Source organism: Morone saxatilis, unplaced genomic scaffold, assembly GCF_004916995.1.
Source record: "Morone saxatilis isolate NCDOM2014 unplaced genomic scaffold, NCSU_SB_2.0 Contig14, whole genome shotgun sequence".
NCBI classification, from domain to species: Eukaryota; Metazoa; Chordata; class Actinopteri; family Moronidae; genus Morone; species Morone saxatilis.
Genome location: NW_023339696.1, coordinates 11,709,179 through 11,727,596, shown reverse-complemented (window position 1 = coordinate 11,727,596; position 18,418 = coordinate 11,709,179). Strand labels below are relative to the sequence as shown.

Below are 18,418 nucleotides of genomic sequence, written 5' to 3'. Positions count from 1 at the left end.
GAAAGATGCACTTCACACACACACACCTCCTCTCGCCACATTTTCTCCCTCTTTGCACGCCCCCAACGCCTAATCCCAAACACACCCCTCTTCCTTCCATTTTGGCTTCTCCTTCTTCCCTCCTTGTGCCCCTTCCTCCTCCCTCCCCCCGTTGCTTTTATTCTTGCTGTGTATCTTATGTAACTGGGGAAGGATCCAGCTCCTGCCAGTTCTGCTGCATGGCTGCTATTTCTCAGGCATCATCTTCCTCAGTGCCAAGCAGCCTGCTGGCACTAAGAGGTCCATCTTACTTGTGTATTCTGCAGTGAAGTGTGGTTACATGCATTCATGCCGCACGTGTCACTCACACACATGTCTGCACAGGCTGGCATAATGCCCACGTGCGCTGGCTCTGTTTGCATGTACATATATAACATTCTGCTTGGTGGCATGTATTATGCATCTGTGTGTGAAGGCACCACATTCTCACACAAAGCTGAATGTGGCAAGTATGCAGCATGCATTCCTTATAGCGCTGCTGTTTAAAACACAACAGGAATACAGGCGTGAGAGTGCAAATGTGCAGCACTGCAGTCCTTCAAATCTGATCCTGGATCCTGATAGGCAGGGACCCGGAAATCTGGTGAGCCGTCCTGTACAATTACCTCGTCCTAATTATCAGACATAGCACACCAACCAGATGCTGTCTAATTACCGTGGTGATAATTGGGAGGATCATTGCATTTTGACGACTCGCTTCAGTTCTCATTTTTGCTCCTACTGTTTCATTCAGACTACTGAGACGATAATAGAGCAAATGTGTGTGTCTGTGGAGGTATATGGCTGGAAACACTCTGATCCAGCTGTCGAGGTGAGCAGGTCATTTGCAGGACCTGTGCTAGCATCTGCCTGCCTGTGACGCCATTCGAGACTATACTAACAGACCTTTCCTATTCTGACGGCGCATAAATTTACATCTTACATCAGTCGCTGGAATTACATAAGGCCTTAGATATCAGTCATGTTAAATTAACCCAGGCTGTCTTGATGTCCTGTCTCGCTGCATGAGATTTACTGTGTATTAAAAACACATCTGTGTTTATTATAGCACTAAAAAAGCCTGTCTGTCCTAGTTAGGTTTGTTATCAGTTGCAACTTCTGTCTAAAGCTTTCTTAATGTTGTCTATCTAGTGAGTGTTGAGTGAGAATAATTAGCTTGAAGTTGCTTGAGTTAAAGTCTGACCTGAAATATTGTCCAGAAAAGAGACGAAGAGGAGGGAGGCCACAGAAGTAATGAAACATGAAAGGAGAGCTTAAACAGAGAGAAAAATGCGTGTTTTTAAGATTAACAGGCTTTACGTGGACATACTCTTAGCTAGGATTCTTATCCGCAACAGATAGCGCACTCTTACTCACTGAAGGAGATTTGGACAGGACACATGGTTATTGTAATCCACAAACTTGTGACTTTCCAGAGACGGTCTTACCAGTCTTCCATTCAACTGAAGTCAGAGACCTCCTACGCAGAAAATTGCGAAAGCATGGCCAATTTACATGAGATTTCCGAGTCTGCATATTGAGAAAGATATCTTTGCTGAAATAAACAGGCCTGACATAACAGCACCTTACACAATGAACCTTCAATATAACTTCCCCGTGCATAGATTTACACTTGAAAAGACATTTACAGTAACTATGATAATGTTGTAGCTGCCTATTCCACTCCATTCATGTTTGATGGACTAAGCTGTTCCACAGATACGTTTGCAAAGCATTTAGCTCACCACTCATTCAGCTTCCTACTGCAATTAAAATGCACAATAACCATGAATTACAGTGCACCATCTGACCGCTCTGACTTTGTCTCCAATCTCTACACATCTGTAAGCCCCCCGGAGTGACATCATCAATCCCTCGCAGCTGGTAGTGGCTGATAAAATGATGGGAATGAAAGGGGATGAAGGAGAAAAGAAAGGGGGGAGTAGACGCGGTAGATGTCAAGGTATGACGTATGGGTGTGCTGAAATATTGATAAGGAGTTGGTGAGGACAAGTTTTGGAAAAAACTAGACTCACAGCAGACAGGAGAGGTAGGGATAAGAGGGAAAGATATTGAATGGCGAGACTGAAACAGTGGTAGTCTATTCACTGCACCGGTCTCCTGGGTGTCTGCATGAAGAAACTGAGAATGGAAGTATTTTCCCCAGCCTCTTCAGACACCCAGAGCCATCCTAATTAGGCCTCATTACCATGTGACTGGGCTCACAGCAAGACCATATGCTAATTGACTTAACAATTAACAGCGCCACTGCCTTACACCCCTCCCTCTGCTCTCCTTTTCTGGTTCTCCCTCCTCTCCCTGCAACAACAACGGATGGGGGGTGAGATTGGTCATATGTGAAGGCATCTAAAACCCAAAAAAAGCGCCCTGGAACCAGAGCCACAGACCTCTGGTGTCATGCGTTCTGCCTCCATGTGATATCAATAATCATCTTCTATTATAGATGAAGAGATGGGATCTCGCAGTGGGATGATTCACAGGAGCCCAGAGAGATCAGAGCCGGTTAGAGAGTGTGATCAGAGGAGCAGGAGGAACAAGGAACAGCCGGATGTGCAAAAGAAGAATTGGAGCGAGCCTTGTGCCTGGAGCATGTGTGTTTGTATGTGTGTGTCTGTGTGTGAGACGGGAGGAGGGGTGGGTGCGTGAACACGAATGCACATATGCAGAAGCAGGGAAGTTCCCGTGTATGTAAAAATGGCACTCCTTACAGCTCATACACTCAGCTGTGTCATGTGTACATAAAGAGTCCGCACTCGCACACACTCATCCAAACAAGGTACATATGGCATCAGCCCCGAGGAGATACTGTGGCATCCTCTTTCCCCCCGAGGGAGCTAACTAACTCATGGAAGCGCAGCCTGAGAATAAACAGCTCCACTCTGCTGAATATTGATTAATGATGGAAAACAGGACACTCCAAAAAAGGCCTGGGAGCTTTTTCTGAGTACACAAATACTGCACTGACAGAGGCTACGGGCCCACCTATCATCGACCCATTCACCAACACAATCCATACATTGACTTCCATTCCCAAACAAACTTCCAATGTCTAATTGGACTCAAGTGGGCATTTAAGTGCAATTTCTTTCTGAGTTAGACAACCAGTTCAGGGCCCTCACTCTTGTTTATGAGTCCAGCGTGGGAGGGAGACATCTCCTAATGGGGGGGGCACCCTTGGTTTTCTAGCTGACCTAAGGAGCAGCTTAATGCAAACACACGTTTAGAGAATTCTCTTTTTTCTTTTCTTTTTTTTCCCAGCTGCCCCCCCACCCCTCTCTTTCTCTCTTTAACAATACCGACCACATGGGAGGGTCCCTGGGGGGTTCCAGAAGAGTGTTTGTTTGAGGGAGCAGCAGTAAGACTATTGTTAGGTGTGTGATCCTAAAAATAAAGAATGACATCCGACCTCTAAAGTAAAGAATGGAGGAGTGATCGACACTCCTAAAATATACAAATGTATTGTTGGGTGAAAATGGAGGCGCAGCTACTAAAAGAGACCAACGTTTTCATCCTCGTGAGAAAAAAATGTGCCACAGCCAATCAAGCGATAGATTTCACACAGGTCAAAGTCCTCCATGTCTTAAGTTAAGCTTAACATGGTTCTGCCAAATGCCCCTAGAGGTCAAGACCATATGTGCCAAGCCAGCCCTGAGCGTGAATATACATTTCTGCAACAATGTCTACAACACTGCCCCCCCCGTACTGATCCACACACCTATACGTTTGGTGCATCGACATCGCCTTTCTCCAGGGGGGGCTGTCAGGGATGCAACTTCCACCTCAGTGATGATAACCCCCCCCATCACCACCACCACCACCAACCAAACAGCCTTACTACAACACAAACCGAGACGATGATTCAAATTACACCGAGTTTTTCCCAGCTAAAATAGTCCCACCTACTGAATATATATCACGCACACACATCTCCACAAGGACTGCCCCCCCCCCCGATTTCTTAATAACCAATAATCCTACGGGCTACGTGGCGAGCAGCACGTACCTTAATCGATGTAAACAAATCCGATCGAGGACGAAGGCAGATGCACAGTTGTCAGGTACGATGGGAGACCAGAGTAAAAAATGTCACATTTCGGAGTCAGCTGCGCTCGCTCTGTTTGCGTATTCTCTCTCCATCCACATGGACCTGTACGCGAGCAGCCCAGATGATTCCTCCTGCTCCAGGTTGGAAACTAGAGGATCCGGTTATTCAGCCCCGTGTCCGTTGTCTTCACGGGCAGAAAGGGCATGAATGCCGAGTCCAAACAGGTCCAAACAAGGGGGGGGGCGAGACGAAACACACCCGGGGGGGTTGTCGGGATTAAAATGTGGAAAAGATTCTTGATCGTTTTCCCCTAAATCCTTTGTTCAGCGGTGCGCATCCGTGACTTTCACTCTGCACAAATACAGGGGGATTCATCCAAAGTAAATAAAAACACACAATGAGGTTGAAATCCCCCTGATGCGCAAGAGAAGGTGCCCCGAAAAAACCAGCCGGATCCTCTTTGCGCCGATTATGCCGCTGAATGTCCGGGTTGACGCTCGCTGCTCCCCGCTGCACTTCTCCCGACTGAATGCATCACCAAAACTGCGCTCCGCGTAACGTGCGTACTGATAATCCCTCTCCGCACACACACAAACACACACACACAGAGAAACACACAGAGACACAGAGAGAGAGAGAGAAAGTGACAGCTCTCCAGAGCCACCACAGTCCCCACTGACTCCTCTCTGTCCTCCCTCCCTTTAACTGTTTTACTCTCCGATAAATGAATTGGTGTCTGACAGGGGGACCACCTTATTAAATCCTTTCTAGACGCACAGCGGATCTCTCTCTCTCACACACACACACACACACACAGACGCAGACGCTCACTTTAATCTATTGTCTTATAAAGTCACTGTCACACACAGGCTTTACGCACAGTGTGGACTCTCTAAATGCTGCTCCTGCTTGGTGCCAGGTTGTGGTACTGTGTTTTTGCCTCGTTGACTGCGCTAATGTCATAGAAAATATCCTGATATAGTCAAGGTAAACTATTAAAACTCAGTTTCCGGTCATTTCTATCAGAATAAAGTTCTTAGGATAAGTTCACACGGTCTACTTTTTGACATAGAAATCAATCCAGCTGATAAATTGACTTAATATAAACCCGTTTGTTTCCCAAAAGGAACAAGTAAAAGAAAGAGAGTACAAGTAAATAAATAGTACATTTGCATCTAAAGCAATATGTTTTTACAAATCTGCCTCTGTTTCACCCCTTTACACACACCAGTGTCAGCAAGCTGTCATGCAAGGCGCCTATTTAACTATTTGGAGCAAATTATGGTTCAATGTTTTGCTCAAAGACACTTTTAACGTGTGGACAGAGGTCAGCAGGACTCAGGAATTTAACCACCCACCCTTCAGTGCTGCCATAAGAGTGCATTATGAGTATTTATAACACCCACTGCCATTATATTCTTACTTATCTTATTCTGTTTGTTTGACTAATGCCTTCCTTTACAAGCCCTACATTTTCATCTTGTGAATCTTATTTTGAAAGTAATAAAGCCTGTTTTCCGGGGTCACTTTGGTTATCTGTGGGTGCTTCACTACAGCTACAAACTGCTGTGGCGCTTACTTCTCCCTCTGGTCACATGCTTGTCGCCTCAGCTGCTCCAGTCCATCTACCAGTGAGGCTTTCAGTGAAGACCGCACTACCCCCACTATGTCCACCCCCCCTACTCTCCCCGGACTTCCATCCTGCCTTTATCCCAGTGCATGATGTGAGCCAGTGGAAGTGATTTGTGGCAATGTTGTCATATTTTGCACATGCTCCCAAAACTGTTCTGCAGACAAGCAGGAGCAGAGCATGGCAGCCATGACACCTCTGACCAGGTAATCATAATGCTGCTGCCAGAAAAAGAAAGAAGAAAATCTTCCTTTCTGCATCCACTCACAAAGCTGGGTCTCATTTTATAGGATTTCAAATAATCCAGAGATTTGGGGGTATTAATCTACACTTTCTCGTCTGCGTGTCGATGGTACCAAACCCAATCCTGCTGCAACACGAGGAGGAAACACTGGGAACCAACAAACCAGTTACATTTACATTTTACACACATTCTGCATGGGATTGCCCTGTTGTTGCATTCCCCCCTTACCATCACTTTCCCTTTCACACGCTCAAACACTTTAATACATGCAAAGTGAGATGACATGAGGGCTCTGGGCAGTAAGGAGGCGTATCATATGGAGTGGCAGCTGAGGATGTGAGACTAATCTGACAGGTGCAGGCTGGGAGAGTGACAGCATGGGAAGAGGGGGTGGAGGAGGAGGATCAGGAGGAGGGGTCACTGCTCCAAAGAGGACAGCTGATGAGATTAATGGCTCTTTCATGTTATCAGCAGGCAGACATCATCGATACCATCCTTAGCCTTGTGAGTGAGCCTGCATACAGTAAATGCAATCATTACACTATCACACAAAGCTAATCACAATCAGTGGATGTGGAAGAACTTGTAGGATAATAGTGTATTCAAGAGGTGTGTTAACATGTAGTTACTTATTTGTGTGTGAGCTGAGTAGATTGATGCCAATCACATGTCTGTAGGGTAAATATGTAGCTGGAGCCAGAAGCCGGTTAGCTTAGCTTAGCACAAAGACTGGAAGCAGGGGGGGGAAACAGCTAACCAGGCTCTGCCCTGCCTACCAGCACCTCAAAACCTCATTAATTAACATGTTATAACTCTTTTGTTTAATCCGTACCAATCGGGTTTACGTGCCCGACTATTTCGCATTAAGTCTTGTCTTTGCTGTGAGGGTCCGGAAGAATTGACTCCAGGAAGTTCCTTCTCCCAGTCCGGCACATAACCCATATAAAGTGTATTTATGAGTGTTAGATTTGCTGATTTGTTTTCCTTCGGACAGCTCAGCTAGCTGTTTCCCTGTTTTCAGTCTTTGTGCTAAGCTAAGCTAACCAGTTGCTACAGTAGGTATTTACTGTACATATATTTGGTATCACAGAAAAAAAAAACTACCTTTAATGTACGTATACACATTAAAGCCAACAGTAATTCAGTTCATTCTGATTTATAAAAACATCAGATTCACAGACATGTACGTGCTTTTTCTTTTGCATATTATTCATTTATTTTGACCAAGACCTTATCCTCAGTTGAGTTAAATAACCTTTGTGACAAGTTTCTAGTACCAAACTCTAAACTGGGCAGATTGGTTTGTCTGTATTATTAAAAAAAATGTGAGACTTCCTCTTAGTTCCTGTTTTGAAATATGTGTGATTGAAATTCAACTTCCCTGACAAAGCCTGTGAAACATTGTTTTTTTGTGGTTGCTTAATTCCCTTTTTTTTTGGTAAATATTTTGCATATTCATGTCGAGCTCTAATGCTGGAGCAGCATTGTTGTAACAGATTGCTCCACTGCATGTGCATGTTGTATTGTTTGCATTCATATCTATGATGTCATCATCAGATAAAAGCAGCCAGCGAAGATCTCCTGCCTCAGTATTTATAGACGGTGACAGGGTAACTGTACCAGTACGATCATGTGTGGGGCTCATTGGCTGACTAATATAGCCTTTACAGACAGGCAGTAGACTAACTTTGGCCCTGCCCAGGGCGTTATTGTCCTTTAATGAGGAAAGCACATGCTCTTGAGGTGTCATGTGTCTACAGGAACAACAGCGTCACACAGCAGTCTGTCATGTTTCCTCATTTTTTACTATGTCGTTCTATGTGTAGAGACTGTTTTTTGTGTCTCTCTGTATCCTGTCTCTTTCCTTCATCACCAGTTTTCTCTCCAAAATGCGCAACCTCCACATGGTTCTGTCTCTGTTTATTCTTTCCCCTCTCTCTTATCCTTCACCTCATTACATGCCCCCTTGGTGCCCCGGAGGTTGCCTCACCTTGTCGAGACCCCACTGGGCTCCACACAATGAACCACAGAAGAGACAGCAGGGTGGCCGACATGCAGGCCCGCATGCTGCATCTGTTTCCATTGACAAGCATCAGGATGAGAGCCTATGACCTCACAGGATGTATTTACCATGACAGGATGCAGGTGTCCAAAAATGGAAGGAAGAGAGTCTAATTTTAAAGATGACTTTGTTTCCAGACACACAGCCATCTTACATGGGTGTAAAGTGGGATAGTGGTGCTGTGTTTAGACAATATTCATTTCTAAATGTGCGAAAAATGACTCAAAAAAAAATGTAGGGATCATATAACAGCTTTTACTGCAATATGTTGGCATTACCTACACACAGTTACTAGTAGTTCAAATACAAAAAAAACGCCTCTTAAATGAGCACTTTAAACATGACTTATCACTGGGAGCCAGGGAAAACAACTGTATGATATCTTATCTGGATGAGCTTTGTCAAGTTTTACCATGTGTTCAGTCAGAAAAGCAAAATAAATGTATGTTTTGTGTCGTTTGCACCAGTTTGACCACTGGACTGTTCAGTATTGTCCCCCAAACAGCCAATATACCAACAGTACAGACGCAAGCTGCAAGCTGTGTTTGTGTGTGTGTCCTTTTTCCTCTCGTCTCTGTACGTTAATGAAGCAGATTCATAAAGCCCTGGGTTATTTGTTTTGCCTAAGTTGAAACATTGATCAACTCAAGCGGAAAGCATCTTCGCCTGACTTCTCATAACGCATTGTTACGCCTTTCAGTTGACTTTGTATGCCTCTAAAATTCTTCTGGTGCTCTGAAACACTTCTTTTTTTAAATAAAGACATAAGTGAGTTCACTTTTATTAACGTTTAATAGAAAGCCTGCTAGAATATGGAGTTAGAGATACATGGGAGTTTACTGGCAAAGAGGGGTTTTAATGAAAAGATGCTATCAAGTTGCATTATGGGAAGTGCAGGATCCAGTTTTTTGGCATTTTGCACCAAATACTGCAGACTAAAAGTCAACATTTTTCGGCCACTGAGGTTTTGATTTTGGCCATTCTTTCATATGAAATTACTGGAGTGCCCATACTCATTTATATTACCCATGTTTTCTTAAACTTCTAATTTATTTATATATTTTATTTATCAGGGATGGTGCACATTAATAAACATTGCCATAAATGTTCTACAGTTGGGTGGCTACTTCATTTGCCTTTTTTTGTGTAGTTAAATGTGCTGACTTGGTCACTTAAGTAATGAATGTAGTATGCTCAGTGGGATAATCCTGACCTCATCTGTTCATCACGGTGACTTAAACCCTCCGGCTGTCACTTGCCGTACAGAATACTAAAAAACTTGAAGAGGTCGTGACCTTTCAAAGTAGCATAGCCCTGTAAAAGAAGGGCAGATATTAAAGGTCATCTGAATGTGACCTTGTCAGGTCAACTTAAAACAACCGATATGTAGATTATTTGCATGTTCTGTATCTGGAGGACAGGACACGTAAATAGAAGCACTCACACATTCAGTTCTTGCACAAACATAACACGGTCTTATAACCACTTCAAAGACCACCACATGGACCATAGCGCACTTGTTTTCACTCACTGAGCCTTGGAGACCTTTCTGTCAGCTCCTCAGGTTTCTCAATGGCTCTAAACAGGACTTAACCCGTGGAAGGTCAGGGTGAGGTCAGTGGAATAAAGGCTGCTCCAGGATTTACCTTCCTCCTCTATCACCCAGTCACTGTGTCCGCATGCTGAAAGTGACATATTGCTTTTAAAGCCTGTCTGAAGGACAGAGGTGGATAAAGGACTTTTTTTTATCAGCAAAGCAGAAATGTCACCTTACACAAAATATGGAGGTGAAATACACAGGAAAGTCATTGAAAATCATATGAAGACTCACTTTTATTTAACAGGGACGTCTGATTATTTGTCTCACTTGGTGCAGGGTAAAACTTGATTAGTGTTTTTTTTTTTAGCCATGGCTATCGTATGGATTTCCATAAACATAGACATTCATGGTCCCCAGAGGATCAATCCTACTGACTTAGGTGATCCTTTGACTTTTCCTCTTGTGCCACCACGAGGTTGACATTTGTGGTTTAGAGTGAAATGTCTCACCAGCTATTGGATGGATTGCCATGAAATTTAATATACACATTCATGTCTTCCTTGAATCAATTGTAATAACTTTGATGATCCTTTAACTTTTCTAGATCTAGATTTGTACTAATTAGCAAATGTTAGCATGCTAAGATCCTAAACTGAGATGGTAAATTTGCTTAACATCAGCATCCTAACATTGTCAGCATGATAGCTTAAACTAAGAGTATGGCTGTAGACTCTAAAGCCTCGTTAAACAACCAATATCAGGGAGAAATGAGACTACAGCTGAGTTATATAAAAGTCCACAGCTTGTCTCTTCATCCCAGTCCAACGCCTAACCTCTCGAGGTCCTGCGTTACCTCCACCCTCCTGCACAATTACCAAACCGAGTGGAAGCTGCTGTGTCTGGCATGGGGCAGAGTTTGAGACGGTGTGGGGTGGATGGTAGAGGCTTTGCCACCCAATCTGACTGCAGAGCCCCTGTGTCTGTGGAGTCCTGAAGGGAGAAGAGATTGGGGACATGGATTTTGGGAAGGGGGATTATTGGACAAGATCATAGGCATGCCTTCACAGATAGTGGGGCACTCATTACACACATAGCACGAGACTTTAACTCAATCTGCCTTCAACGCGCAGACATACGGCTAACCCCCTGCGTGGAATCAGACACCACGCAGACAGATAATCCCTCCCAAAGTCTGTCATTTGATGTCACCCACCCCCAAACTCACAAGACAGAGCATGTATGTGTTATCCATACGTACACACACAGGATAGGGAGGATTTGCGGTCACAGCATGCAACCATTTTTTGGGTTTGGGGAGAGTAAAGGATTATTGATTTAGTAGGACACTGGCCAGATGCATCCACTCTTAACACTTTGTGGTAAAATTCAACTATATCATCATTTGCAGCAATCTTGTGCAGCAATATTAACATTTGATTTGTGTAGAGTGAAAGCCTTGGTATTGAGTGCTTTCACTTCCCTCCATCAGTAATGGCCTTACTAATGTCTCTTTCCGAGGCCCTTTTCATTCATGTCTAATATGCTGGAGGTCCATCAATCCATCCACACAATTCTTCTTTTCTGTGTCAACATCGCAAATCCCAGGTCTCTCTTGGTCTGTCCCTGCTCTTCATCTCAGCTCTTTGCTTTTTCAGCCTGTCAAACATCTCTCACTCTGGCCCTTTTCCCCCTCTTGGCATGCACCGCACGTCCTCGCCTCCCCATTTGCTCAGATTTTAGGTTTGATTCAGGGAATAAAATCAAACTCACGTAGCTGTTTGATATTTAAGTGATACGCTGAATCGGGACGTAAAAAGCCGCCAGAATTTAACAGCTCAGAGTAGGTGACGTTTAGCTGCTGCCTTGCTTAGTGTGTGTGTGTTTCGGCACCTCTGTGTATATGTAAGCTCGAGCATATAAATGGAGCTGGCAGGACCAGAGAGCAGGACCAGACTCAGGAAGGAAGGAGCTCCACTCAAATTAATCTCCACTGGATGGCCCAGTAAAGGAGCAGAGCCATTTTTGGGAGCAAGGAGCCATCTCCTAGGTGAGTACCATGGCAACAGCCAACGTGGGCCCCAGCTTTCAGAGCTGTCCTTTTCAAGCGCCCGATCAAAAGTGGCAGGCCAGGATTTTTGTTATGTGGCGTCTCTTACTCTCTCTCTTTTGCCCATTCTTCTGCCTCTCCTTTTTTTCTCCCTGCATGACACGGCCCTGGCCTTGTTCACCAGGGAGGTTGTGAGAAGACTGCAGAGGGCGAGTGTCTGTGGGAAAATGTTGCCAGACAACACAGGGGTATGTGACAGTGAGGGCTAGCTAATATGGTCAGGGACAAAAAGGGAATATACGACTTGCTGAGAAAGATTGCCAGAGCTATGTTCCTGTCATCTGATTGTACAGTTGCACCAAATTTACGAGGACTGCAGATTTTATGTTATATTAGATATTAGATATTTACAGCTTTTAAATTTATATCAGTGTGAAAAACTAACTTTCACTTATTTTCATGACTTCTGGCTTGTTCGAAATGTGTTTGTTCTGGACTATATTTGGTTCTCATCTGCATGCTAGCAGCATGGCCCTAGAGCAGTGGTTCTTAACCTTTTTGGTGTCAAGGACCCACAAATGAATCCACATTAGGCTGAGGACCAATATTTAATACCATAGATTGGCAGATTAAGAGTGAAGAGGGTGAAACCTACGAATATAATAATCTTTGTTACATTATCTCATTGGACTAACTTTTAGTCAATGAAATAATAATAACATTAAAAGATTCACAATTTTTCTGGGGACCCCCTGGAACTCCCTCAAGGACCCTGGGGGTCCCCAGAGGCCAGATTGAGAACCACTGCCCTAGAGGCAAGGTCGGTCTGTCAGTTGATCCCCCACTTTGGTCCAGACTGAAATATTTCAGCAACTATTAGATGGATTGCCCTGAAGTTTGCAGACATTTATGTTCCCCTGAGAATGAAGTCTACTGATGTTGGTGAGCCACTGACTTTTTCTATAGAGGATGACATTTGTGCTTTTTAGTGAAATGTCTCAACAATTATTGGACAGGTTTTCCATTTGGTACACACATTCATGTCCCCCTCAGGATGAATCGTAGTCACTTCACTTTTCATCTAGCTAACGTCATCAGCCAGTAAAACCTGTTATTAGGTCAGTACTTACAACCAAATAATTAGTTGCCTCAGCTTTACTTCTTATTTAGTGATAATTAGTTAATTTTAACTAAAATATAATGGTGAACACAGTAAACATACTTGCTTGTAAGCACTTCAGCATCCTGATATTAGCATTTGTAGAGCTTCACAGAGCTGCTAGAATGGCTGTAGGCTCGTTTTCACCATCTTTTGAAGCTTTTTAGGTTTATATTGACATTATTTTACATAGTGTGGCAGTTCTCTACTCATATCATATAGCTGATTGTGATAGTGATATAGTGGGTGTAGTTTGTGGTTGCAAAGGAGCTTGTTTTTAAACATTATTTTGGATTACTTTAGTTTTGTTGCTTATCATATTATTTCTACTGTCAGCTAATGTTCATGTTTTTGTGTCTGATGACCCACTCAAAAACATAATGGCGCATCTCAAGGGACTTATCTTCAAATGTAAAATTTCAAAATAAAATAGGTGTTCTATTTATGTCTTATTATGATTTCCAAATATTCAGATACTCAGATCTCCAGAAATCTTTCCTCAACATCTTCCAAATATACTCCTGTATACTTAAACCTAAAAACGACCGAACTGACTCAGGTGTGGTATTAGGGTTTATTACATTTATAGAACAGTGATTACCTGTAGTGTTACAAGGTGCATGTCAACTAGTACAGTAGTTGTTAAAAATAACATAACTTAAAAGGTTATTAAAAGGTATGTCCACATCACATAACACATGCTAAATAATTCAGTGCATCTCTTGCTGTCTCTGACCCTCTCACTGGTATATACAGACAGGAAGTGCTCCTCTTTTTATGTTAACAGACAGCCACCTTGTGGATAAATGAGGAACTCCACAGAGACAGATGGGAAGCAATCGCCTACATTGAAACTATACGGATGTTAAATCGTTTTTTCATTAGGAAACTGGTACTATTAAAAGACGGAAAGACATGTTCATGTTCATCTTATTCCCTGTTTTTGGGATTTATTCACCTGGGTTTCCCTATTTTCTATAACCAATAACCTCCATGTTCTCCCTGACTACCCCGCCTAACGTGAACCCATGAGTGGCCGCAGCCAGCCAAGGTAGCGTGACACTTTCTGGAAGATATAGCCTTGATTGCAGTCGGACCCTGGTGGCTGGCTGACCACCCCAGTGAGGAAGAACACATCCCTGTACAGGGTGAGCAGGGGGCTGCCGGAGCTCATGGTGCAGTCGGCATTGGTCCGTGGAGCGGTGCAGCCCATTTTGTTGGTCATTAGGTTGGGGTGAGTCTCCAGACACTGAGGCAGATTGTTGTATGCCAGGTGGTTAAGGGTGAGTGGGCCGTCAAAAGAAGATACCTGTTTGGGTTCTCTCCAGCCGGTGACCACCGCTGGGTACTCCCCATTCATCAGGATGTTATCAGCAAAGTCTTTTTCAGGCAGACAGACAGGAACCACTTCTTTCTTCAAAATGATGCGGTCGCGGAGCTCAATCACAGCCAGGTCATTTTCAGGGCGACCTTCCACATAGCGCGGGTGGACGTGAACTATTTTCACATACAGCGTCTGCTCTCTGTCTTCATTGTTGGTGATGCGCTTGCCTGAGGAGGAGCAGATATTACAAGACATTCAGGATGATGGTGTTTCTGAGCTCATGCACATATACTGACATGTAGTTAATTGTTCGATTACTTTATCGGCAGTGTTTATACTTGTGCTCTTGCTACCTATTCTAACCTTTTTAGCTTGTAGATTTTAATTACAAGGATTAATCACAATTTGGGAGTTTAATGGTGGTGACGTTGAATATATGCAACTGTGGTTTAGTTTGTTTATAGCCTAACGTTAGCTTTTCACATCTGGTGATCGCATTTTCGCTTCAAAAATCATAAAAGTGGTGTTCGTTTGTGAATTTAATTTCATTATCTTGCTGAACAAGAACTTATTTTCTGCAATAGTCCAAAATCCAACAGAAAAATCCAGTTGGTTTTTTGCCGCTGGAACAGGGCCATGCCAACTTCCATGCTTGCCTACAAAAAGACGTCATCCCTGCCGCACTCTATCACAAGCTGGTTTTAATGCTTGAAATTTAATTTTCATGTGGGAAATGGAAAATGTCGTCCATTGCCCACTCAGAGTAACGTTATGAGATCTATCTCAGCTCATTTCAGAAAGGTGGCCTATACCGTCAGCACAAGTACATTGGTATTGAGAAAGTTAAAAAAGTCTCTCTGTGGTGGTGATATGGAGGAAAAAAAACTCTCCAACGTGACATATTTTGCATATATACACTGAATACTGATTTGTGCATTGATTTAAATGAGGAATTCAATATATAAAACAACAAATGACATGTGATTGTCTCCAGCTGGTGTTGAAAATAAGCTTCATGTATAATCTCAACATTGTACACAGTTTCTCTATTTAAAACATGGGCATTGTAAAAATGTCCTTCATGGGGTACAGTCCTTTTTAAAGACATTTAAAATGTATTGTGTAATATTTTTGTCTGTATATACTGTAGCCTGTTTTTTGATCACATAGATTTTTCTAAAAATGTTGCATCATTAAATATATTAGTAGTTGCAGTAATAGCAGTAAAGGAATGATTCTTTTTTGTCTACTCACCAACAGCCACCTGAAAGGAGCTGTATTTGTTGGCGCACTGAGCTGAAGTCAAGACCAGGTTCTCCTTCAGAATGACTCCGCTACAGAAACCTGCGGACTCTGGACTCTTCAGGAGAGCCTGCAAACAACCCGATGATATGCAGCAATGAGACCCTGCATCACTGATGGAGGGACTTACAATTAAAAAAGGGGTTAATTGTGATCTGTAATGTGTCACAGTGTGAGCGTCCCTACCTGCCAGGGACACTCTGAAGAAGTACAGCTAAGTCCTTCAAAGTTGCTGCGCGTGTTGGTGGACTGTCTGTCATTCCACCGGCTCAGACTGTTCACTTTACCACAGGGGAATGTGACTGAGAGAAAAAAGTGGCAGAAGTATTGAACAATACAGGGTTTAAGTATAAGTTTATACGTTGTTTAATGTAGCCTTGTAATGTACTTTTCTTCAGCCTTTGATGTATTAGCATATATTCTGATGATATTTTGAGAATCCTCAAAGACTCTTCGAACCATCTTTATGAAACGATTAATACATTTTAACCCATTTACCAAGTTGCAAATCTGCTCCCTATCCAGGTAGCCAGTGGGTGGCCATCTTTGTTTTGATTTGGAAACAGAGACGTAGAATACTTTTTAATCCAGATGGTTAAAGAAGTCTTTGGGAGTCTTTAAAAATACCTTCAGAATAACAGTAAGTGTTTTTAAATGACCTTCTGCATTTTCAACATCGACAGTTGATTATCTTTGAGAGACTTATTGTTACCTCTTTGAGGCACAAACTCGTTAGGCTCAAGCTCGTTCAGTGGGCTAAAGCACAAGTTAAGACATGGGTTCATGTTTGTAAGTTGTATAAGAAGGAGACTTTAGCAGGAAAGCTAATGTGGGTTGTTTTTCAAAGTCGGTGGGTCTGAAAAATCTATGAAAAAAATCGTTGCTGCCATCATAAAACCAAAGAAACTGAAAATATAAATGTATCCCTTTTTTGTTTCAGATTTTTTCTTAAAGCGTGACAGGTGATTTACGGAGCACATGTGTTTGCTGTAGCTGCGAGAAGATGCATTTTAATGTCAGTTGGACTTAAACAGTGGAAACAGACGTACCTGCAGGCTCACACTTATTCCTGTCTGTCTGGCTGAGCTTCCATCCACGGGCGCAGGAGCACTCATAGGATATGTAACCTGGTTTACAGAATTGGGAGCAGCCCTTGTTCTTCTCCAGGGTGCACAGAGTCTGGTCTGCATTGTAAAAACAGAGGGGGAAGGTTGCAGCACCCACACGCCAAATGAGAAGTGATTTAACAACGATGATGCCAACATATCCTGCTCACCTGTTTCACAGTGGACCCCCGTGAAACCCGACTTGCAAACACAGTCGTAGCCTCCCACGCTGTCCGAACACATGGCTCCATTCTTGCAGGGGTTTTCTGCACACTGGTCTCCATCTAAACACAGACAGCAAGTTTATTAGAATATGTGATGTACTACCAATGACTGCGCAGTGATGGAAAAACCTTTTAACACAGCACTTACCAATGTAGACAGCCCAGAAGATATCCTGCAAGAGAACATTTGTATGATAAGTGCTCAGTTGAAGCTGCACATTGGTGTCATTTAAACAGTGCATTCATGAAAAGGAGGCACACTGCAGTAATGAAGAGGCACTGAGGAGGTCTGAGAATGAGGAAGGAGATCCTGGAGCTCACCGTGCGGTATGAGTCCTGGAAGACACTTCTGGCCTGCTCGTATGTGCACACTTTCTCCATGCAAACCTGCTCCAGGGTGGAAGGCTGACCCGGGTCCACGTTCCTCTTCTGACGGGAGATCACCGAGCTCGCCTGCTCCTTGTCCAAGAACACTAAGAGGAACAGTTTTATTTGTCAGCTCGTTCCTCCACAACAGACTGTACACAGAGTCAGCTGCTTGCCAATAAGGAGGCTTGAACCTGCGCAGCTCTTGTGTGATCAGCTAGATTTGAGAGTTTGTAAAATAGTAGCACTGAATTTTAATTTTTATTATTTGCCACACGTACCAATTTCCTTGGTCTCTGGAACCTTTTGATAGTCATACAGTAATTTCTTTTTTCTTAATTTTCCCAGAGACTCAGCTTCAGATGTATTATTTATCGTTTAGTCGATCGACAAAATAATGATACGTAACTACTTTGATATTAGATATCTAACTATTTTGATTTATCAATGAAGTCAAACTTCTCTATTTCCATCTTCTCAAAAGTGAGCATTTGATGCTTTTTTTAAAAATTTCATTATAAACTGAATATCTTTGGAAAAATTGTGACATTTTTTAAACAAACAGCTAACAGCAGATTAATTTATTATGAAAATAATTGTTAGCTGACATTAGTTAATCATCAAAAAGATGTCAAGCAAAATGAAAGACAAAACCAAACCTCCTGTATCCTTACACATAGGAAAGGTTATAGGACCCTGCAGGAATAAACAAAACTGCAACCAATAAACAGAACTAAACAGCATCTCATCTGTATTTGATAAAGCATCCACTCAGTGCTTTCTTCTTTTCTGACTTGTCATACTCAGCATGCTGCCATCTTGACCTCCTTTAAATCGCTGACTTCTCTTTACTTTGGCCTGAAGCTCAGACTACACCATTGCAGAGACTCAACTGGCTCCACGACGACCCTCTCACCTGTCTGGGGGGTCTGAATGGCTGCCACGGCCCCCGCCAGCAGGCACACCAGAGCGGCAGATGTGGTTGAGGAGCTCATGGTGACACTGACAATCGATCTGAGTCAAGCTGTCGGTGCAGCAGGGATCGATGTGTACTCCTTCAATCAAGACAAGCAGATTACAGACATGATGATTGACAAAAAATGGGGTTGTAGAAGGAAATGAGGCTGAGATAGAGAGGTCAGTATTGTTTAATGTCTTGTAAGATTGCAACATTAATGAAATACTATTACCTCTGTTTGGCAGCAGGTGGCTCAGTTTCTCTCTCTGGCTAAGATGCATTAGTCAATACCACATTAGTTAGTACTGGGATGTTTAAAAGGACCTCATTAATGTGACAGATATCATTGACATAATTGCCCTTCTTTAACAA

At 43.0% G+C, this 18,418-nt stretch overlaps 2 protein-coding genes across 4 annotated transcripts in view; both read right to left on the bottom strand.

Moving 5' to 3' along the window:
- The window catches only part of gprc5ba (G protein-coupled receptor, class C, group 5, member Ba), a 15,593-nt gene extending 10,556 nt beyond the window's left edge, over window positions 1-5,037 (bottom strand). For 2 of the 3 annotated variants that reach the window (XM_035655126.1, XM_035655125.1), the window contains exon 1: window positions 4,043-5,037. The gene's annotated coding sequence lies outside the window, so the exon portion shown is untranslated. The remainder of the gene's footprint in view (window positions 1-4,042) is intronic. The other variant, XM_035655124.1, reaches the window with a different exon arrangement.
- An 8,289-nt stretch (window positions 5,038-13,326) lies between these two features.
- The window catches only part of proza (protein Z, vitamin K-dependent plasma glycoprotein a), a 7,132-nt gene continuing 2,040 nt past the window's right edge, over window positions 13,327-18,418 (bottom strand). The window contains exons 2-9 of the mRNA XM_035655453.1: window positions 18,005-18,143; window positions 17,044-17,195; window positions 16,871-16,895; window positions 16,669-16,782; window positions 16,442-16,576; window positions 15,579-15,694; window positions 15,345-15,462; window positions 13,327-14,317 (exon numbers count right to left, since the gene is read on the bottom strand). Of these exons, the coding sequence (XP_035511346.1) occupies window positions 13,782-14,317; window positions 15,345-15,462; window positions 15,579-15,694; window positions 16,442-16,576; window positions 16,669-16,782; window positions 16,871-16,895; window positions 17,044-17,195; window positions 18,005-18,083 (1,275 nt within the window). The 5' untranslated portion in view covers window positions 18,084-18,143 and the 3' untranslated portion in view covers window positions 13,327-13,781. The remainder of the gene's footprint in view (window positions 14,318-15,344; window positions 15,463-15,578; window positions 15,695-16,441; window positions 16,577-16,668; window positions 16,783-16,870; window positions 16,896-17,043; window positions 17,196-18,004; window positions 18,144-18,418) is intronic.